At 40.6% G+C, this 24,184-nt stretch overlaps 2 protein-coding genes across 3 annotated transcripts in view; both read right to left on the minus strand.

Moving 5' to 3' along the window:
• Positions 1-24,184, minus strand: part of LOC134201268 (uncharacterized) — a 395,935-nt gene that overhangs the window by 11,586 nt on the left and 360,165 nt on the right. The gene's annotated exons all lie outside the window — the stretch shown is intronic.
• LOC101740782 (Kv channel-interacting protein 1) overlaps positions 1-24,184 on the minus strand; it is a 49,512-nt gene that overhangs the window by 9,381 nt on the left and 15,947 nt on the right. For both annotated transcript variants that reach the window (XM_004927289.5, XM_062675786.1), the window contains 4 exons: positions 22,388-22,735; positions 7,277-7,346; positions 4,934-5,004; positions 279-488 (listed from right to left, as the gene is read on the minus strand). In XM_004927289.5, coding sequence (XP_004927346.1) covers positions 279-488; positions 4,934-5,004; positions 7,277-7,346; positions 22,388-22,543 — 507 coding nt within the window. In that variant the 5' untranslated portion in view covers positions 22,544-22,735. The remainder of the gene's footprint in view (positions 1-278; positions 489-4,933; positions 5,005-7,276; positions 7,347-22,387; positions 22,736-24,184) is intronic.

A 24,184-nucleotide genomic window follows, 5' to 3' on the forward strand; every position in this document is an offset into this window, starting at 1 on the left:
GCTTGTCAGAGCAGCCAAGGCCACCATGGCAGCGCCTATAGTTACCTAACCGAGTAGCGTTTTTTTTATATATATACAAGTTCCGAACAACAACATTTGGTCCGTCGGTCTACCGAGCAATATCACCCGCTCGGTGGAAGATCTTCCCTTTGTTGTATATCCACATTGCCGAACGTGTAGACAGTAGCACTTGCATTGTATTCATTTGCCTACGCTCGCGTTGGCCTTAGCTCGACCAACATGTGTTGCAGGCTTAAGCAGTACAATACTGGCCTTACCTGTTCATTGGCTTTGGCATCGTCCAGCCTCGCAGCTGGGGACCCAGGGGGCGCTCGTCTGCCCAGAAGCTCGTGCACCGCCACGACCACCTCGGCCAGCTCCTGTCTCGTGATGGCTCCGTCTCCGTCCACGTCGTAGAGCCGGAACGCCCAGCGGAGACGCTCGTACACGGAGCCACGGAGCAGCGTGGACAGGGTCACCAGTAATTCCTGAAAAAAAAAACAAAAAAAAAACGATATTGTTATTATATTTTTAATAATTCCTAATAAATTGTACTCTGCGTGTGAAAGAATTTTTTAAATCGGAAAATTCGTTTCGGAGCCTATTCAATACAAATAAACAAACAAACAAATCTTTCCGCTTTATAATATTAGTATAGACTTATAAATTCTATGAACTTCAAATTGTAGTTATTGATATCATCCATATATATATAAATATGAATTGCTGTTCGTTAGTCTCGCTAAAACTCGAGAACGGCTGGACTGTTTGACTAAGTTTGATTTTGAATTATTTGTGGAAGTCCAGAGAAGGTTTAAAAGGTGAATAAATATTAAAATGCTCGGAATTAAATGAAAATAACAATTTTGTTTTCCCTTTGATGTGTCCCCCTTCGGACGGATTCCTTTTTTGTTTTAAGTTTATTTTATACAAAAGTTTAGGTCTTTTATTTATCGATTGAGGCACTACGAAGTCTGCCGGGTCAGCTGGTTCCGTATAAATTGTAGCTTTCATTTTTTTTATTTGGTTTTATAATTTGTTTTTTTATAATTTCATTTCATTTGACTTGATTTTAATTTATTTCTATTTTTAATAACTCCGATAATTTTTTCTTTTAATTCAGTTTTATTTTGATTAAAATATTATGTAATTGTGTGTGAATTTTCATGGGCTTAAGCTACCTGGAATAAACGTATTTTATTTATTTATTTATTGTACAAATGTATCCGCTTGTTGACTGTTTTTTTATAAATGTTAATTGTATTTCTTTCTCTCTCTCTCTCTGCGATATAGACAATTCTATGAATAAAGGGTGTATCGGTTTTTATAATATATATTTTTAATTGCTAAGACGTATGGACGAGCTCACGACTCGCCTGCTGTTCAACTATCACCGTAGCCCATGGACATCAACTGCATCAATGCCGCCGTCCACCTTGAGACATAGGTCCTGAGCCATAGTTTCCACAGTACTACTGCTGCGCCATATTTAAAGCCGAAACGCATTACTGCATCACGGCAGAATCAGGCAGAGGATCGGAAGTTTACGGCGACGCGGAAATTAATTTCCATTCGGAAATAGCTCACTGGAACGGAGCTAGCTATCGCGCCTTCTGTTCCCGCTCTGAGGAGCTCTATAAAACATCAAAGACAATATCTATTTGCAGTGATTTTTGAGGCACATCCCGATTACCTTTGCAATTGAAACTTTCCGTGTCGTCGTGGCCTAAAGGATAAGACGTCCGGTGCATTCGTGTGTAGCGATGCACCGGTGTTCGAATCCCGCAAGGCGGGTACCAATTTTTCTAATGAAATACACGTACTTAACAAATGTTCACGATTGATTTCCACGGTGAAGAAATAACATCGTGTAATAAAAATGAAACCCGCAAAATTATGATTTGTTGTACCACCACCCTGCCTATTTCTGCTCTGAAGCAGTAATGCGTTTCGGTTTGAAGGGTGGGGTAGCCATTGTAACTAAATTGAGAGCTTAGGACTCATATCTCAAGGGGTGGGTAGCGGCACTTCCGTTGTAGATGTCTATGGGCTCCGATAACCACTTAACACCAGGTGAGCTGTGAGCTCGTCCAACCATCTAAGGCCTAAGCTATAAAAAAAAAAGCAAAACTACTCCAGAACTGTCAGTCATACCAGCGAATAGGTAGTAAAAAAAAACAAATTCCACTAATATTCAGTAACACGTAATTTCACCATACAATGTCGGCCATATTTGTATAAAATCAAACTGACAGTAAAACTAGCTCCGTACTAAAGTTTTGAACGGAACTAACGCCAATTAGTGAGGCAACACTCGATTCTGCAGTTTCCGGTCGTCCGCGTAGCCGGGAATTCGACAATTTGTCCGCCATTTTGATTTTTTTTTGGTTTTTTGGTGCTATACGTATTTTGTACGGTATTTTCCAGTTGCAGTTCCAATTGAAACTACATTTACGGTTTGTTGTAACGTCGACTGCATGTAAAAGAAACGCGATTAATGAAAAATAAGTTTTCATATAAAAATCTCTTGATGGTATAGTCTACGATAATATTCAATATGTCATCGGAAATTAAATGTCGTTTAATTAATACTGTTTAAATAAGTGTTTTTAAGCTATTGCGTAGCTTTTATCGTGGGCTTTGAGCGCGGCGACCGAATCAAGAAATTCCGTAACGGAAAAAAAACCTAACACCCCCACTCCGCCTACCATGTAGCTCTCGTGCAACACATTCACACGTTGCGCATGTGTAGTGTTTGTGAATAAGCGCGCGGCGTGACGTCGCACTGCATGCGCATTATGAAATATCTGCCCATCTCTCTCTCGCGCGGTCTAGCTTATGAGTGTGAAGGGGACAGTTAATGTTTTGCTTTTGTTAATGTTTATAAATATATCGTAGTCTTATTTTATTATTGTATTAACATTAAATTATTATTGTCTAATTATAATTGCATAAGTTGATAAAAAATGCTATGCACTAGCTTTACCGCGGCAGTCCCAGAGTGCCACACGTTTTTTTTATTAATTAAATTTCTGCGCACTGTATATTTTCTATTTATATTTCTATGTACATATGTCTACTTAATATTATTATTCATTTTTCAAAATTAATATTTTAGAAACGTTATATTTTACGTTCAAGACGGATTTAAGATACGACACGCGTCACCCACGAACGCCTTCACGATAATATCGCTCTAGACCAGTGTTTCCCAACCTTTTTTGTGCCATGCCCCATTGTAACATTTCTAAAATGTTTATGCCCGCCATACATAATTTTTAACAATAAAAAATTGATTTGTTCGCTTGAGAAGCATAAATGATAGGCTTTAGGAAGAAATCGTTATCAAAACACAGTAAGTAATATTCAAAAACATAAAAAAAAAATTGAGATTCAATTTCAAAATAATTTTAATTTTTGTATATTAATTTCAAGGGAAGGTGAAGGCAAATAAACAAACTTATATATTCACAATTTAAACTTTTTTTTTAAAAGCACTAGCTACATTTATACTTTTTAACGGAAGAAAAAGGAGGGAAAAGGGAAGAGGGGAGGGAGGAAAAAGGGTGAAATACGTGTTAATAGCATCACTATTACTTTTTTTTATATTTGAAATATGCATGTAACCTACTATTTGCATGGAATAAAATTTACTGCGATTGTCCCCCTTAATTACCAAATTGCCCCCTTGGGGGGCGTGGGCCCCACGTTGGGAAACACCACTCTAGAGGAAGTTTATTCGTTCGTGGAAATACACTTTGGTCTTTGATATGCCCACAACAGTTTTTAACAATTACGAAGCTTAAAATGCGTATCATAAATTGTTTCAAGATTGTAATGTTAGATTGAGTAACACGAAAAAAAAATTGAGTCGCACAAACATGAAAGATAACGCGTTAACTATAAATAAATAAAAAAATACACAATATTAATGTCTACATGATTACGTAGATCAGATACGAAATATGAAGGGGTAAAAGTAAATAGCGCCATCTAGTATAGGGGACAACTATCAGTCTGTAAGTATCTACAGTCGGCATCATTGGGCCACTTTGAGAAGGCGGCACGACATGCGAACCCTCTTGTCGTGGCCGCCGGTAATTACATACCCGATCCTGTGGACCGAATGGTAAACAGTCGACGTCGCCCTAAACACGTCATTACGGATCCTCCTGATCCTTTAACGGTGCTTTTAGGTACGACAAGCACCGGTCACCGTCCTCACCGAACCCGTCGCTTGTGACGAAGGGCTCGACGAGCGAATGAACCCACAGACACAGTCCACTGAGTTTCTCGCCCGACCTTCTCAGTGGGTCGCGTTTCCGATCCAGTGGTGGATTCTGCGAAGCACGGCTCTTGCTACGGTTCGTGTTAGCAACGTCGTCAGGTTTGAGACCCGTGAGCTCACCTACTAGTTCGGCGAATCTAGAATAACCCCTCGAGGTTACTAAAATAGGCGGGAAAAAAAAGCTATCAGCATAGGTAGGAAAAAGAAAAAATAGATGACCTGGTCGCCTTTTACACACTTGGCGACACGCCGTGAGGACTGCCATCATGACCTGGCATGACCTGTGACCTGGCTGTGTCTGGGTTAATTTCTGTGTATGGGTTAATTTACTCGTCGAGTCCTTCGTCGCAAGCGACGGGTTTGACGAGGACGGTGACCGGTGCTTGCGGTACCTAAAAGCGCCGTTAATGGATCGTCTGATAGCGTTGAGAGGCTATGTCAGCGTAACCTAAGAAGTAGGTGAGCTCACGGGGCTCAAATTTGACGACGTTGCTAACATTAACCCTAGCAAGAGCAGTACTTCGCAGAATCTACCACCGGATCAGGAACGCGACCCACTGAGAAGATCCGGCGGGAAACTCAGTGGGGTCAGGTCTCCTCCTGTCAAGTGGTTGCCACTCAAACGCTATTGAAGACTATACGTACCCTGAAACTGATCGCCCCACTGCAATTCACGTCGAATGCTTTAAACACGTAGTGCGCGTATAAGGCTGAATCTGTTGAAAAATCACATCATCACAATCACAATTAAAATGACACACCCACACACACACACTTTAAATTTAATTAAGCCCTTTTCCTCGACGGGACCACTGACCTGTCTGTCTTTCAGTGGAAAGAGGTTTCAATTCTGTATAGTTAGTGTTTAAAAATATTACTTTTTTTTAATAGAGGTTGTTGAATATAGAAATATTTTCATATAATTATAAAACAACACTTTATATAAAATGGAAAAATTATGGTTTAATTTTGATGGGAAATCAACGGAAGATGGAAGATCAAACCGTGTTACAATTCAGAAGAAAATATGAAAAAGGTTTTTCTTTGGTGATGGTAGGATCTCTGGTGAGTCCGCACGGATAGGTACCAGCGCCCTGCCTAGTTTTGCCGTGAAAGAAATGCGTTTCGGTTTGAAGGGTGGGGCAGCCGTTGTAACTATACTGATACAGAACTCATATATAAAGGCGAGTGGCGGCATTTACGTATTAGATGTCTATGGGCCCCGGTAACCACTTAACATTAGTTGGGCCGTGAACTCGACCAACCGTCTAAGCAATAAAAAAAATACCAATCAGAATTAGCTAGTCATAAAGCGTATTGTCAGTTAGCATCATCATTAGCCTATAACCGTCCACTGCTGGACCTAGCCTTCTCCAATTGCTCGCCACTGAGCGATCTTTGGCTTCTCTCATCCAGCTCCAGACTTTAAAAGTCGTCGTGGCCTAAAGGATAAGACGTCCGGTGCATTCGTATCTAGTGATGCACCAGTGTTCGAATCCCGCAGGCGGGTACCAATTTTTCTAATGAAATACGTACTTCACAAATGTTCACGATTGACATCCACAGTGAAGGAATAACATCGTGTAGTAAAAATCAAACCCGAAAATTTTAATTTACGTAATTACTGGTGGTAGGACCTCTTGTGAGTGCGCGCGGGTAGGTACCACCACCCCGTCTATTTCTGCCGTGAAGCAGTAATGCGTTTCGGTTTATCACCCATGTAAGCAATAAATAAAAAAAAGCTCTTGCCACCCACCCTGCACAGATCACCCCGAGTCTGAGGATATCCAGCAAGCACCACGCTTGCCAATTCGCGGTCTTCACTCAACAACGCGTCTACCCCAACGATCTCAACGTATTGTCAGCTAGCATGGTCAGACATAACTTTTCTACTCACAATCAAGCAGTAGTCGAAATTCGACTAATTAATTGGAATTGTATAATAAGTTTGTACACTATTATGATTCTATTTTATACTTCTATAATCACAAATTTCGCCAAGGCTACACTATAAAAAAAATATTAATAAAGACAAACAATATTTAATCTATTTTCAATTTGACCACAGACGTCAAGAACAAAAGTTTGATCATAAATAGTATGCATGCGTGTGTGCGTCAAATACATGGTATGTAGTGTGTGTAATGTTTTCTTTATTGATTTAATGTATCTTTTATGCATTATTTAAAAAAAATATTAGCATTGTGCACTTCTTCTCTATATTCTCTATAAGTGTGGAAAATTTCATACTCCTCCGTCCGCGCAATTTTCGTAAAAAGGGATACAAAGTTTTTGCTTCACGTATTAATATATAGATGCTCTTCCGTGGATTTCCGTGAGCTAGTCCAAACATTAAAAACGGAACAAACACAAATCATGATTACATTTACGCTAACATTAAATTCGTTTTCGTTATCTTTAACAGTCACAACCCTATCACGTGACTCGGAGTTGTAACAAGGGATGTCACGTCAACAACAAAAGCCCTTTTACGTATTGAAAAGCTTACATTTTTTTATTTTATTTTTTATTGCTTAGATGGGTGGACGAGGTCACAGCCCACCGGATGTTAATAGGTTACTGGAGCCCATAGACATCTACAACGTAAATGCGCCACCCACCTTGAGATATAAGTTCTAGGGTCTCAAGGATAGTTACAACGGCTGCCCCACCCTTCAAACCGAAACGCATTACTGCTTCACGGCAGAAATAGGCAGGGCGGTGGTATCTACCCGTGTGGACTCACAAGAGGTCTTGCCAGCAGTAATTACGCAAATTATAATTTTGCGCGTTTTGCTTTTTATTACACGATGTTATTCCTTCACCGTGGAAGTCAATCGTGAACATTTGTTGAGTACGTGTATTTCATTGGCAAAATTGGTACCCGCCTGCGGGATTCGAACACCGGTGCATCGCTAGATACGAATTTAATATATGTGTGTGCGTGTGTGAATTAAAAGTTAACTAAATAGTGAAAATAATACTCACTTCCGTGTGGAAAGAATTTAGCATAAATATCTTTGAAGGAGTCCTCCTGCACCACGCCCTCAGGACACTCCTGCAACAGAAGATAATTCACGGGTCAACACCAATTTGGACTTTGATTGCAAAGCATAAAATTTCGATATTTTAGATCGTAATTAGAGGGGAAAAAAAATACACGGCATGAAACAGTTTGCTTTTGAACTTTAATAAATTGACCACATATGAAACAAAATGCATCAGCGTCGTATTTACACTTTCGTGACATTTTAAGTTTTTCTGGGCTTGTACAAAACACCTGATAGTTGTTTGTGACTCGAGTGCCATCTAGTGGCACTGTGTAAACGTAAACACCCCACGCTCATAGCGCGGTTTTTTTGAAAGTATTAAGATTAATAAAAAATTATGAAAAAATTGAAAAATGAGTATTATTACTCACAAAAGCAAACTTTAGATTTAAGGTGCCATCTGTTTTAGACTTATGAAACTTACAATTAATAACAACAATCAACATAAGAAATTATTGTTATCTAATAAATATTGCGACCATTAATCGAAATAAAAACCATCCTATAGCCTAAGTTGGAACAAAACATATTTAAAATAAAAAAAAGGTTTTTTTTTACTGCTTAGAGGTGTGCACGAGCACAGCCCACCCGGAGTTAGGTTGTTACTGGAGCCCATAGCCATCTACAACGTAAATGCGCCACCCAGCTTGAGATTTAAGTTCTAAGATCTCAGTATAGTTACAACGGCTGCCCCACCCTTCAAACCGAAACGCATTACTGCTTCACGGCAGAAACAGGCAGGGCGGTGGTACCCACCCGCGCGGACTCACAAGAGGTCCTACCACCAGTAAATAAACAACGTGACACGTAATTTATATATATTGTTACGCCGGTAAGAGTAACGTCATCTATCGCCGAATAGTCGAACGAATATCGAAGTATCTAGTAACACCTAGAACACTCATGAAGTACAACGCCATCTATTGTCAGATAGCGGAAACATAATAGAAACCTCGACGCCGTACACCACCATCTTGAGACGGCGCAGTCCGCCCTCCTTTTTCTGACGGAGACGCAGATATCTGCTCCGGATGACACTTCGTACCTTGAATACCCCGGCTACGTACTGGAGCACAACTTCCTGCGTAAAGCCGGGATGTGTGTATTCGTCCGGGCTGATGTCTGTTGTCACCGTCTACGAGACCTCGAACAACGGGACCTGTCCATCTTGTGGCTGCGCGTAGATCACGGGGGTTGTACCCGAGTCTACGCGTGCCTGTACAGGTCCCACCGCAGTGATGCAGGTTCAGCTCTGATAGAGCATGTGCAAGAGGGGACTAACCGCGTGCTTGAGCAGTACCCATCTGCGGAGGTGGTGGTTCTTGAAGACTTTAACGCTCACCACCAAGAGTGGTTGGGGTCCAGAACCACTGACCTCCCGGGTCGGGCTGCTTACGATTTCGCCCTGACCTACGGCTTCTCGCAGCTGGTGACACAGCCCACCCGTGTCCCAGATATTGAGGGGCACGAGCCCTCTCTGTTGGACCTTCTGCTGACCACCGATCCGGCCGGATACAGTGTGATGGTCGACGCTCCACTTGGATCGTCTGATCGCCAGGATGCTAATACCTCTGAGGAAAGGCGGAAATTGAACGCCGCCTCTAGGTCCTATTTTTTTTTTTTTTTTTTTTATTGCTTAGATGTGTGGACGAGTTCACAGCCCACCTGGTGTTAAGTGGTTACCGGAGCCCATAGACATCTACAACGTAAATGCGCCACATACCTTGAGATACAGTTCTAAGGTCTCAGTATTGTCACAACGGCCGCCCCACCCCTCAAACCGAAACGCATTACTGCTTCACGACAGAAATAGGCGGGGCGGTGGCACCCACCCGCGCGGACTCACAAGAGGTCCTACTACCAGTATATCCGAATGTCGCAAATTCTAAAATAGCCTTTTCGTACAAACAAATTTAAGAGGGCTATTGCCAGGGCGAAATCGGAGCACGTTGCCAGAATTGGCGAGCGACTGAAGAGCTATCCCGCCGGGAGCCGTGCTTTCTGGTCGCTCGCTAAGGCTGCAGAAGGTAACTTCTGCAGGTCTAGTCTCCCACCACTACGCAAGTCCGATGACAGTCTGGCCCATAGTGCGAAAGAGAAGGCTGACCTTCTGGTCAAACTCTTCGCCTCGAACTCGACTGTGGACGACGGGGGTGCCACACCACCGAACATCCCCCGGTGTGATAGTTCCCTGCCGGAGATCTGCTTTACACAGTGTGCAGTCAGGCGGGAACTCCGACTCCTGGACGTCCATAAGTCGAGTGGGCCGGACGGCATCCCTGCTGTGGTTCTGAAAAGGTGCGCCCCTGAGCTGACACCTGCGCTAACGCGTTTGTATCGCCTCTCTTATTGCACTAACAGGGTTCCGTCTTCATGGAAGAACGCCCACGTCCACCCTATCCCCAAGAAGGGTGACCGGTCGGACCCATCGAGCTATAGGCCTATCGCGATAACTTCCTTGCTTTCCAAGGTGATGGAGCGAATTATAAATATACAACTCCTGAAGTATCTTGAAGATCGCCAGCTGATCAGTGACCGACAGTACTGTTTCCGTCACGGTCGCTCAGCTGGCGATCTTCTTGTATACCTTACTCACAGGTGGGCTGAAGCCTTGGAGAGCAAGGGCGAGGCTCTTGCTGTGAGCCTTGATATCGCGAAGGCCTTCGACAGGCTCTGGCATAGGGCACTTCTGTCGAAGCTACCATCTTACGGAATCCCCGAGGGTCTCTGCAAGTGGATCGCTAGCTTTTTGGATGGGCGGAGCATCACGGTCGTTGTAGACGGTGACTGTTCTGATACCATGACCATTAACGCTGACGTTCCACAAGGTTCGGTGCCCTCACCCACGCTTTTCATCCTGTATATCAATGACATGCTGTCTATTGATGGCATGCATTGCTATGCGGATGACAGCAAGGGGGATGCGCGATATATCGGCCATCAGAGTCTCTCTCGGAGCGTGGTGCAAGAGAGACGATCAAAACTTGTGTCTGAAGTGGAGAACTCTCTGGGGCGAGTCTCCAAATGGGGTGAATTGAACCAAGTTCCGTTAGAACCCGTTAAAGACACAAGTTTGCGCGTTCACTGCGAAGAAGGACCCCTTTGTCATGGCGCCGCAATTCCAAGGAGTATCCCTGCAACCTTCCGAGAGTATTGGGATACTTGGGGTCGACATTTCGAGCGATGTCCAGTTTCGGAGTCATTTGGAAGGCAAAGCCAAGTTGGCGTCCAAAATGCTGGGAGTCCTCAACAGAGCGAAGCGGTACTTCACGCCTGGACAAAGGCTTCTGCTTTATAAAGCACAAGTCCGGCCTCGCGTAGAGTACTGCTCCCATCTCTGGGCCGGGGCTCCCAAATACCAGCTTCTTCCATTTGACTCCATACAGAGGAGGGCCGTTCGGATTGTCGATAATCCCATTCTCACGGATCGTTTAGAACCTCTGGGTCTGCGGAGGGACTTCGGTTCCCTCTGTATTTTGTACCATATGTTCCATGGGGAGTGCTCTGAGGAATTGTTCGAGATGATACCGGCATCTCGTTTTTACCATCGCACCGCCCGCCACCGGAGTAGAGTTCATCCGTACTACCTGGAGCCACTGCGGTCATCCACAGTGCGTTTCCAGAGATCTTTTTTGCCACGTACCATCCGGCTATGGAATGAGCTCTCCTCCACGGTGTTTCCCGAGGGCTATGACATGTCCTTCTTCAAACGAGGCTTGTGGAGAGTATTAAGCGGTAGGCAGCGGCTTGGTTCTGCCCCTGGTATTGCTGAAGTCCATGGGCAACGGTAACCACTCACCATCAGGTGGGCCGTATGCTCGTCTGCCTCCAAGGGCAATAAAAAAAAAAAACAATACTAGAGATATGTGGAAAATTCTCGATAATTCTAGGGATGTGGTATCGGCTATAAAAGCTTTGCAGAGACGACAGGAAGGCAATTAGTAATCGGAACTACTCGAAGCGAAACTGCGAACGGATCACCTGAAGCGAAGCGGAAGAAGCGAATTGAGAATTTTAAAGTGTTTGTGAAGTATTTTAAGTGTTCTAAGTGTTGAATACAGTTTTTAGTTGTACTTTGGTGGAATTTTATTTATCCCGAACCCCAGCGCGTAATAATATTATGATATTTTTACAAACTTTTGTGTTTATAACATTATCTATATATTAATACGTGAAGCAAAAATTTTGTATCCCTTTTTACGAAAATTGCGCGAACGGAGGAGTATGAAATTTCCCACACTTTTAGAGAATATAGTGAAAGAGTGCAATATGCTATTTTTTAAAAATAATGCTTAAAGAATACATTAAACCCATAAAGAAAACATTACACACACACTAACACTATTTGACACACACAGACGCATATACACTAGTTTGTTTATTGTTAAAGTCTGTGGTGAAGTTGAGACGAGATTAATATTGATTTCTTTAATATTATTGGTCTATAGTGTAGCGGAGTGTAGCCTTAGCGAAATCTGTGATTATAGAAGTACACTAGCTGTACCCGTCCGCTTCGCTGGGCATTTAAAGTTAACATTATTATTTCTCACCCCTACAAATATTCTCATCATTAACACCCCCGCAACTGGTGTAGGGAGTCCAACACTCATAAATATTAGTCTATCAATTAAGTTCATGAATTTTCTACATGGATACCAAGTTTCAATTCAGTCGGATGCATGGTTCAGTAGTTATAACGGAACATCTGTAAGAACCACTGTAGATATATATATTAGTATAGATATAGTCTTTGACAATAGCACCATAATAATGTTCAAACTTATAATTTAAATTAATAATAGTCGAATTTCGACTACCGGGCGACCACTAGTTTGGATTAGATACGCAACAAACCTACTTCGAGTGAAATGAACTATAAAAGGCTTCGGAATTATAATATGGAATGTAAATTATTGCGACGGCCAAAGTAGGTAATGCAAAGAACATGCTATATTGCGTGTGCTACCACAAATGTAAATATTTGGATAACATCGATTTGAGACTGACTCGGTATTTATTCGAGCCAATTAAAATTCCAGTTTCGTAATCTGAATCAGGCTGTTTACTTTTAACCGACTTCAAAAGAAAGGAGGAGGTTTTCAATAATTAGACTGTTAATTATTATTATAATTTTTTTATTGCATAGATGGGTGGATGAGCTCACAGGTCACCTGGTGTTAAGTGATTACTGGAGCCCATAGATATCTACAACGTAAATGCGCCACCCACCTTGAGATATAAGTTCTAAAGTCTCAGTATAGTTACAACGGCTGCCCCACCCTACAAACCGAAATGCAAAACTGCTTCACGACAGTAATAGGCAGGGTGGTGGTACCTACCCGTGCGGACTAACAAGAGGTCCTACCACCAGTAATTACGCAAATTATAATTATGCGGGTTTGATTTTTATTACACGATATTATTCCTTCACCGTGGAAGTCAATCCCTCCAGTCCCTTATGACACGTTGCAATTGCACGGATATATTATAGAGGTATAACCCGAGGAGGGCTCACATCAGACTGGTCGTAAAAGTCACGTCAAATCCCTATGCAGCATGATAAAGCGAAACACAACTCCGACCTTACATAACAAGGGATGAGGACAAGAAATTTCTAGAATTCGTCGCGTCGGAAATTTAAATAACAATCTGTCCTCTTCCAATATTCCCGCGGGAGCGAGACAGCGAAACATAATAAAATTATACCGGCTTATATCTTATAGGTACTTTAGTGCCATTGTTTTTAATCACATTAGCTTTGTGTGTCACTATGAAAACATACAACGCACAGAAGGCATACAGTGTATTTGTGTAATCTATACTTAATATTTCGAAAGCGAAATGCAATCGATGAGCTAGCAGACCGAGCAAAATTGGCAGCCAAGAGGCACGATATAAAAGAGCTTTACGATGTCACCAAGCGAATAATAAACAAAAAACATCATCCACGGAAAAAACCACTGAAAGACTGCTCGGGTCAGCTATTATGTACCACGGAACAGCAGCTTGTGCGCTGGACGGAACACTTTACTAAGTTGCTGTCCAAATGTCAGTCCCAACCCACAGACGGAATATCAGTACTCGACTTGCCTTTGGATATACCTATTGCACCGCCCACCTTTAACGAAATAGTAAAGGCAATTAAACAGCTGAAACCAGGTAAGGCCCCCGGCATCGACAATATCAATGCCGAAATGCTGAAGGCTGACGCACCGAGATCTGCAAGCTTGCTATATCCGCTCATCGTAAGGATTTGGGAGACTGAGCAAATACCGTCTCAATGGAAGCAGGGACTACTCGTGAAAGTTCCTAAGAGGGGCGATTTGTCTTCTTGTGACAACTGGAGAGGCATTACACTTCTTCCTTGCGCAGCAAAGGTATTGGCTAGATTACTTCTAAACCGGATATCGATGTAGAGTCGTGCATGACCAAGTCCTGGGAGCCCCTATTGAGATGACAGCGGGTGTTAAGCAGGGCTGTCTCCTGTCTCCGTTACTATTCATTATGTTACTGGATGACATAATGCGGGAAGTGGTGATGACACCTCGGGGCATTGAATGGAGCGAAAATATCTTGGAAGACCTTGACTATGCAGGCGACATAGTGTTGATGACGCCGACTTTGGATCAAATGCAAGCAAAACTTGAAGACCTCCGTATGTCTGCGGAGAAAAGAGGCTTGCGTATCAACACCAACAAAACTGTCGACATGCGAGTAATGTCAAAAAACACTACTTCCCTAAAGCTCCAAGACTGTGTGTTGAAGTCAGCACAGAAGTTTACATATCTGGGGAGTTCCATATCAAATCAGGGTGGTTCGGACGAAGATATAGAGATACGAATTAGGAAAGCCAGGGGTGCTTTCGCGCAGTTGAAACCAGTCTGGGAGTCAAGTGTCATGACTCGTCGGATCAAGCTGACCCTGTTCGACTCCATTGTCATGAGTGTTCTCCTGTTCGGATGTGAGACCTGGAGAGTGACCAAGACACTCACGAACCGACTGCAGGTATTTGTAAATAAGTGCTTGAGGTCGATACTCCGCATATTCTGGCCAGTCACTATCTCTAATAAAGACCTTTGGACTAAATGTGACCAAAATCCCATCGCGCAAGACATTGCTCATCGGAAATGGCGTTGGATAGGACACACTCTACGGCGCAGCGGAGTCAACGCAGCATCAATCGCGTTTGAGTGGCAACCGCTTGGCAGGAGAAGACCTGGTCGCCCTGTACACACTTGGCGACGCACCGTAGAGAGTGAGATGAAGACTGCCAACGTGACCTGGAGTGATGTCAAGGAGCAAGCGCAAAACAGGGTTAAGTGGAGACAACTTGTGAGGGCCTTATGTACCAGCGGGGTACCCTAGGACTACAACAACAACAACATACTTAACATTATAAAGCTGAAGAGTTTGTTTGTTTGAACGCGCTAATCTCAGAAACTACTGGTCCGATTTGAAAAATTCTTTCAGAGTTAAATACCCCATTTATTGAGGAAGACTATAGGCTATAAAATCACGAAGTGGAGCACCAATAAATAATGTTTCAAAATAGGGGTTTAAATAACTCCTTAACATTCTATAATTCAAAAATATTTGAATATGCAATTTCGAAAAGGGCACATCTCTGAAAATGTAAAATGTTCAGGAAATGAAAAAAAAACTGATTATTTTCTAAAGCAGTGTAAAATTTAAAATATAAACTTTTGAGATATATTTTAGTGTTAATTAGCAATTGAAAATTACTGGAATTGTTATAAAATGGGTGTAGAGGTAAGCCTCAAAACTACATGTATATGAAAAAACGTATTTGACAAAATATGCGACATGTGCCCTTTTCGAAATTGCATATTCATTTTCACTTTCTACGTAAATGAAGTTAGGGGTAAAATTTAGCGTTATGCCAAAGTAACTATTCCACTCGGACGGAGTCGCGGGCAAAAGCTAGTGTACTATATACCTTCTGTGGTTGCACTTGCTTTTGACGTTGACTTCCTTAACGCGCGGGAGAATTGTCAAATTTATCAGACATCTTGAAGCCGTTGTGAATGGCGTTTAAAGATTAATTTACATGCAAATACTTACTCGATTTGAGAATTGATTAATATTGTTTGTCTTTAATATTATTGACCTATAGTGCAGTTTTGGTGAATACTGTGATTATATTATCGAATTATAATAGTGTTTGACAATAGAACCATAATAATGTTTAAACTTATAATTTCAATTAATTATAGTCGAATTTCGACTACTGCGGGGCCAATAGTCTTTTTAATTATATGAAGTTGTCGTGGCCTAAAGGATAAGACGTCCGGTGCATTCGTATAGAGCCGGGGTGGTCAACCTGTAGATCGCGATCGACCGGTCAATCATTACTTCAGTCGATCGTGGCAAGACAAAAATATATAAATACATAGAACACACTGCGTAACGTAATCACCAATTGCTGCACGCATCATCTTCATCTTGTATCATTTGTTAATGACCATTACGTCACATTATTTATCCTCTCTTCTACACAATAGTTCTCTTTTATTATTTAACTAGCTGACCCGGCAGACTTCGTAGTGCCTCAATCGATAAATAAAAGAGCTAAACTTTTGTATAAAATTAACTTAAAAAAAACAAAAGGAATCCGTCCGACGGGGGACATTTTCATATTTTTTCACCTTTTAAAACTTCTCTGGACTTCCACGAATAATTCAAGACAAAAATTAGCCAAATCGGTCCATCCGTTATCGAGTTTTAACGAGACTAACGAACAGCAATTAATTTTTATATACATATATAGATAGAAGATAGATTTGAGGTTTATATTAATATCTTTAATAAAAGAAAATATGCTACTTATTTGTATACTGAACTACATTGTTTTATTAAATTTCAAGAAAGGTCATTGGTGGATTGCAATGTTTCCTCCGTAGATCTTGGTTCTAATCAAGTTGGCCACTCCTGGTATAGAGCGTTGCACCGGTGTTCGAATACCGCAGGCGGGTACCAATTTTTCTCATGAAATACGTACTCAACAAATGTTCATGATTGACTTCTACGGTGAAGGAATAGCATCGTGTAATAAAAATCAAACCCGCAAAATTATAATTCGATTCGAACACCGGTGCATCGCTAGATACGAATGCACCGGACGTCTTGTGCTTTAGGCCACGACGACTATAATTTACGGGCCTCCCCCTTTTATTGATTAAAATGAATAGTTTAATATTTTATTAGCTAGCTTGTGTTAACTCGTCCCATATCTATTTAACTATGTCAAGACGACCAATTACTTAACATGAGAATTTGCGCACGTGTCAAAAATCGATGTTAAGAAATGAATAATAGGTAGGTACTACAGTTTGACTCAAAATTCTGACCAACCGGGTAAAAGAAGTTTAAATTTCTTTGTACAGATTGCTATATAACTCTTAATTCTTTATTTTTACCTGTATTTTCTTATACTACACCTTACGCTAGTGTTATAATAAAATTTGAAAACTGTCTGCCATTTCTGAAAACGTGTCTCGTGACGTCAGCAAACAAAATGGCTCCATTTTGTTCGAATTAGAAAAATTAAATATATCGAGGGGTTTATGCGACATTTCGCCTAGCACGCGACATTTATCTTTGCAATTAAAGGCGCGTTTTATTTGATATTAGCATCAACAGTTCAACGGTTTAGAAACTAAACTAAAAGATAATCTTATTAGTGAAAATTATTATCACATAAATGATTTTCTTAGGGACGACTTTCAAAATAAATGATTTTTTAAATTATTTTTTAAATTAGGGATGAATGAAAGGTAAATTATATAATATCTTAATACATATCTTGCACTGCACTAAAATTCGCATGTCAAAACATACACGCTGCTATAAACTTAAGTAATAACTTATTTTCACTATGCTTAGCGAATAAATGATTTCTTTCTTTCTTTCTCCTTTCTTATATTTGAACTTCAATTAGGCTTACTTCATTCAAATAGCTGAATAATTATTTTTTTTGGTTATGACATTTTGTTTTAAATGGCTCTCCTGTAAAATTGCAAAAATGTCCCTTAAACGAAATATCCTTTCACCGCTAATACAGAAAATTTACATCTCATTTATGAACGAAATCATAATTTAGAAATTAGACTCTTTTATACTACTTGGTCATATTCATACAACAATAAAACAAATCATAATAATACACAAATACATTTCTCGTAAAAATGAAAAGTAACATGGCGTTCTGATTTCCCGCGAAAAGGTCACTAGGTGAAGTCGATGACCGGGTTCTTAAAATAGAAAGAGACAAAATACTCGCGCGCTCTCAGCTGCCAACTGTGACAGTCCTAGAGCTCTCAGAGTAATTAGGGCCCGCGCTTGAAAATATCGTTTCGTACCTGTGAAATAACAGGCTGGTATTGTTATAACTAGTTTCGTAGATGTATTGGAATATTCTTATTTTAGAATAGAGATAGGCAGGAAAAGTTGTGTGTTGACGTTAAATGTTACAATGACTGTCGAATGGTATACCTTTTTATAAGGAGGGTAGATGTATTAATTTACTTTATGGCGCTGTTTTTTAAATTTTTCCACTCACTACTATGGCGCCGCCTTAATTGGTTCACTTTTAGTGGACACTTTTTAAAACACTGATATTTGTACTCCTTACTGCTGCAGTTACTGACCATAATTAGTTATTGCTATGATGTATACATTTTTTTATTTAATTGTCCGTATAGGCAAACGTGCAAACGGCCCACCTGATAGTGAGTGGTTACTGTCGCCCACGGACATCAGCGATGCCAGGGGCAGAGCCAAGCTACTGCCCACCGTTAAGTACTCTTCCCAAGCCTCGTTAGCGATTCTTCGTAGCCGTGAAATTATATTCCGAATCAGTAATAAAACAATTAGAATTCAAAAGTACCTTGAAAGCTTATTTGAATAAGAAAAAAAAACCGTTTACTTTTAATTTGTACATTTTAATCTGAACGGGTTCAGAACGGGTCGTGCTAAAACCCGTTTTATTCATAAAAAAAGAGTGGAGTTTCATGTAAAATCATAGCGACGGACAATAACAGCGGGGAAAATAGCAGTGTCACTACGGAGCTTCCGCTGTAGCAGGGGCTTTGGCCGGTGTGGTCCAACGGTTAGGTCAAAGCGATAATTTTTTTATTAAAAGCTTTTATCTCTCGTAAATTTATGAACGTAACGGAGTAGACGTCCTCTCAACCCGTTTGAGAGTGAATTATCGGAGGCCTTCCTCTTCGCGCCGTTTCCTCACTTCTGAGGGTCGTAACCATTATATTTCAATGGTATTTTACTCCCTGTAATGTCCCGCCAGTGCCTCCGATCATTGGCCGCATGAAGGGCGTCGTGGAATAGGATCTCTAGTGTGGTGCGGATTTGGTCGAACCACCTTGTCGCACTGCGCCCGCGCGGTCTCTTTCCCTCGATCTTCCCTGTCACGAATAGTCTCTCTAAGCTATCCGGTGTTTTCCGAGCAATATGACCGAAATCATCGGAGTCATCGGAGACCATTAAGGAATTGGAGTCTCAAAGGTCACCTTGTAACGTAAAGTAGATTGATTCATGAGTTTCTATGATTTCCTCGAAGAAAACTTATATTTGATTTCAAAAGAAATATTAGGAACAAACACAAGCTTGTTGTGCCGATGAGTAGGTTACATAAGATACGAAATTCATTCGGGTGTTTGTCTGTGCGCCTGTACAACAAAATTCCACAAGATGTTCAGAACCTACATATACATAGGTTTAAGAAAACTATTAAAGAACATCTGTGCAATAAAGCTTACTATAAAGTCAATGATTATCTAGAAGATTGCACAAAGTGGGAATGAGTTGCTAGCTTCGGGCATTTCAATAGTGCAATAATTGCTACGTTATAATACTCATTGTAAAAATGAATATTTATTAAAAAATCTAATTAAAAAAAAAAAAACTAATATTAAAAAAAAGACATGCCCGCTGAGTTTCTTGCCAATTCTTTTCAGGACGGAGGCTAGTTTTTGTGAATTGGCGGTAGTTCTTTTGACGTCAAGTATATACTTTCATTTATGCTGAATATTTTTTTATTTTATTTCATTGATTTGAATAACATTTTGAGTATTTTTCTCTATGTAGAATCCTTTATCTAAATTAATCCATGGAATAACCGACACCTAATCTCTTAACCCGGATAAAAATATCGGCCTCTTTTCGACTTACCAAGACCGAAGAAATATAAACCGTTTATAAGAAAGCCCGCTCGCTCGAATTTGGGTGCCTACTCTTCCTTAAACGGAATCTTTTGTGACTACAATAATGTTGTCCACGGTAGCGCGGTCTCCTTCATTACTTAGTTGGAGTTGTCCGATTGCGCTGAACTAATTTTAAGTCATGAAATAGATGTTTTTTCTAATTGTCTTACAAGGTACAGCAGAAATCTGGCACAGATAATTTCCCAACTAAATATAACCTAATAACAATTAATCAAATGTAATCAAGTTTTAGTTTCTAATAAGTCTAGATTTTAAATATTTTATTACTTAGTGATAAAGTATTATTCTGGATTTCATATTTCTTAATAATTACTCGTTGTATTTTTAGTTTTCTAATTTCACGATGTTGTTACTACACTTATAATTGAAGTGACAGCTGTCATGCACTTATTGTTAAATGTCAATGTTTCGTATTGATGATCACTTTGTTGGTGCAACAAAATAAATAACTAATATAAATAAATGATAAATAGTGGTGGTAGGACCTGTTGTGGTACTGGTGGTAGGATGTCTTTTGAGTCCGTACGGGTAGGTACCAACGCCCTGCCTATTTCTGCCGTGAAGCAGTAATGCGTTTCGGTTTGAAGAATAGGGCAGCCGTTATAACTATACTGAGACCTTAGAACTTAAATTTCAAGATGGGTGGCGCATTTACGTTGTAGATGTCTATGGGCTTCAGAAACCACTTAACACCAGATGGACTGTGAACTCGTCCACCCATCTAAGAAAAAGAAAAAAACACTACGTTACTTGATTTAAAATAATATCAGATTCTAAGCGGGAAATTCTGTTTATGTTTGTACTATTGTACTATATTTTTAAATAATTAATGCCCAGGAATTATTCACGCTTTAAAGAATTACAAACCAGCCCAGGCATGCGAGCGGATGCACCCCGTAAACTAAACTAACTACTAACAATTAAATTAGATAGCTCAGTGTGAGTTTATCACTTGGAGCAAGCACTATAACAGAGTGGTTGTTGCCAAACATCTCTCTCTCTCCCCTTGTAGCGTGCACTGCGCCCGCTGGTTTTGTCAGTTCTGTTCGTAGCACATTTGCGGTCGAGATTGTTTCGTTTAAATTGAATTTCTAATACCAATTTTGCGGTCCGGCTAAAATACTTTGTAATTAATTAATTGAAATAAACAACCCACTGAGTTTCCTGATGGGTCGCGATTCCGATCCGGTAGTAGATTTTTTTATATTGTTTTTGTTTCTTAGATGGGTGGAAGAGCTCACAGCCCACCAGTGGTGGCTAGTGGTTACTGGAGCCCATAGACATCTACAATGTAAATGCGCCACCTACCTTGAGATATGAGCTCTATGGTCTCAGTATAGTTACAACGGCTGCCCCACCCTTCAAACCGAAACGCATTACTGCTTCACCGCAGAAATAGGCAGGGTGATGGTACCTAGCCGTGCAGACTCACAAGAGGTCCTACCACCAGTAAACGAAACCAGATTCTGCGAAGCACTACTCTTGCTAGGGCTAGTGTTGGCAAATTCTCTCAAGTCGAGCCCGCGAGCTCACCTACCCGTAGGGGCGTAGCTGGAATAGCCTCTTAAGCTATCAGAAAATAGGTAAGGAATAAATTAACAAAAGTTTTCGTCCGCGGTTTCATGATAAAAGCAATCTTCAACCTCATTTAATTATTTTCTCAGATACAAAATAGGAATATGTATTTGTTTTAGGATATTAGCTTGTGTGTCTTCTGACAGCACTTTTGATAGCAAATTCCTAGTCTGTGCCTGTTTTATCTCAGATATATAACATTTTTCTGTTTTTTTTTTAAAGAGAAACGTGAAGAGCTGGTACTCCGGAGACACCTACCCAGAATTGCGGTATAAACACTAAATACTCATTAGTTACTAGAATTGCTTCTACCGCAATTTGGCTTCGCACCTGCGTGCTGGTCAGTGGTAGCTTCTGGTAGCTTTTAGTTTGGATCAGGATGTAAATATCGGTCCTGATTTCACATTGTGACAAAATTACTGTTACTGTGTCATCTGTCATTCAGTTTCTCCGAATACGCGTGTAGGTAGATAGTAATTTTCTGCGATCAGTTCCAATATCAGATATTATATCAACAACTCTTTGAAACCTTTTTCGTGTGCCAGTGAATAAAAAAGCCAACGGTTCAAGGCTAGACAGCCTGAACGTTCGTAGTATTTTCTCTAAAAGACTGCTAAGGTCTCGTGTTAACATTTAGCGTAGCTAATAACTAGTAAACAAAGAAATATAATGAATTCCATTGTATTAACGATTTCATATCATATTGAATTATAGGATATTCTTTTTACTATGCGATTGAAATCTTAACCCCATGAATCAAGGTGGGTTTTCTTTTTTTTATTGCTTAAATGGGTGGACGAGCTCACAGGCCACCTGGTGTTAAGTGGTTACTGGAGCCTATAGACATCTACAACTTAAATGCGCCACCCACCTTGAGATATAAGTTCTAAGGTCTCAAGTATAGTTACAACGGCTGCCCCACCCTTCAAACCGAAACGCATTACTGCTTCACGGCAGAAATAGGCATGGTGGTGGAACCTACCCGTGCGGACTCACAAGAGGTCCTACCACCAGTAATGACGCAAATTATAATTTTGGGGATATGATTTTTATGACACGATGTTATTCCGTCACCGTGGTAGTCAATCGTGAACATTTGTTGAGTACGTATTCACATTCAAGTTGTGGTATCCATGAGCTACTAGGGTTTAATAGTCCAAGAGATGTTTCAGTAAAGCCGCTAAAGTCCAGCGTAATATTTAAAGAAAACTCACCGTTTTAAATCCTCTGTACATAACTCTAATTTCTTGTTTCGAGAATTTAGTTTGCCTGCACAATTCTTCTAAAGCGACCGGTATCGGCTTAGGCGTTCTGCTTGGCTCCAATTCGTAGGCATGTTCTTCGACTGGGGACTCGGGAGGCGTCGCCATTGCGAATTCTCAATCGCTCAACACATCACTGAACAACGTATTGGTATTTATCGCCTAATATTTTTTTGGATTAGTATCCGTCACAGCTGCTGCTATTTTTCGGGGCAGCACTGATACATTTTAATGTTACCAATTTAATAGATAATTTTGAGTTTTCGAAACTTTTTTTTTCTTAGTTATATTTTTTTGTATCTGCAACAAAGAAATCGTATGTTATTTTAAAGTAGATTAAATTAAGTTTACCCGTAATTCGCACCTTTGGAATTCAAGTGGCTTAATCCAAAATTCTAGTTTTTTTTTTGAACGATAAAAATATAATTGATGAATTATTATTGTAATATTTCAGTTTCGATTTTAATACTTTAAGCCTTAAAGCGCTTACTTTTAAATCCAAAAGAGACGGAAACTTTATCTTTTTCAACACTAAAAACGAAATCAAATTTTGGATTTTAAAAATTTAATTTAAGAAACAGATAGAATACATGTTTATAAGTCGTGCAAAGTTTAAAACTCATATTCTTAAAATGCTTAAAATTTAGTTAAGCTACTTCAATTCTATAGGTGTGCGATATATAGGTACTACACTGTCAAATAGGAGAATTTTTATTACTAAACGCCCCACGTATATATGAATCAGATATTCAGACTTTATTACATACGGATCGTTGTGAAGTAGCAACATTTCAAAGAATGTCATGTCAAATGTCAGGTTAATAAAGCAAACAAGGGACTTTTTGGCGGGAACGCGAGGAGTCAAGTTGTGTGATTTATTTTATTTTGTCTATTTAGTGTTTCTTCAGGTTTAAATATGTAGTAACGGTGGTTTATTAACTGTTTAGTATATGTGAAAGTGCACAAATTCGGAAAAAGGAAATAAAGCCGCTGAACGTAACATCTCGTTCGCACAGATCCGACCTACATCTAGCCTCTAGTCCTATACTACACTACTACAGACACAGTCCTCTGCGGCTCTGTACTGATCCCGAGCTCTTCTCGTACACAAACAGACACAGATCCGACCTAGATCTAGCCTCTAGTCCTATACTACACTACTACAGACACAGCCCTCTGCAGCTCTGCACTGATCCCGAGCTCTTCTCGTACACAAACAGACACAGATCCGACCTACATCTAGCCTCTAGTCCTATACTACTCTACTACAGACACAGTCCTCTGCAGTTCTGTACTGATCCCGAGCTCTTCTCGTACACAAACAGACACAGATCCGACTTACACCTAGCCTCTAGTCCTATACTACACTACTACAGACACAGTCCTCTGCAGCTCTGTACTGATCCCGAGCTCTTCTCGTACACAAACAGACATGAATCGACCTACATTTAGCCTCTAGTTCTATACTACACTACTACAGACACAGTCCTCTGCAGCTCTGTACTGATCCCGAGCTCTTCTCGTACACAAACAGACACAGATCCGACCTACATCTAGCCTCTAGTCCTATACTACACTACTACAGACACAGTCCTCTGCAGCTCTGTACTGATCCCGAGCTCTTCTCGTACACAAACAGACACAGATCCGACCTACATCTAGCCTCTAGTCCTATACTACACTACTACAGACACAGTCCTCTGCAGCTCTGTACTGATCCCGAGCTCTTCTCGTACACAAACAGACACA

This window comes from Bombyx mori, chromosome 24 (genome assembly GCF_030269925.1).
Source record: "Bombyx mori chromosome 24, ASM3026992v2".
NCBI classification, from domain to species: domain Eukaryota; kingdom Metazoa; phylum Arthropoda; class Insecta; order Lepidoptera; family Bombycidae; genus Bombyx; species Bombyx mori.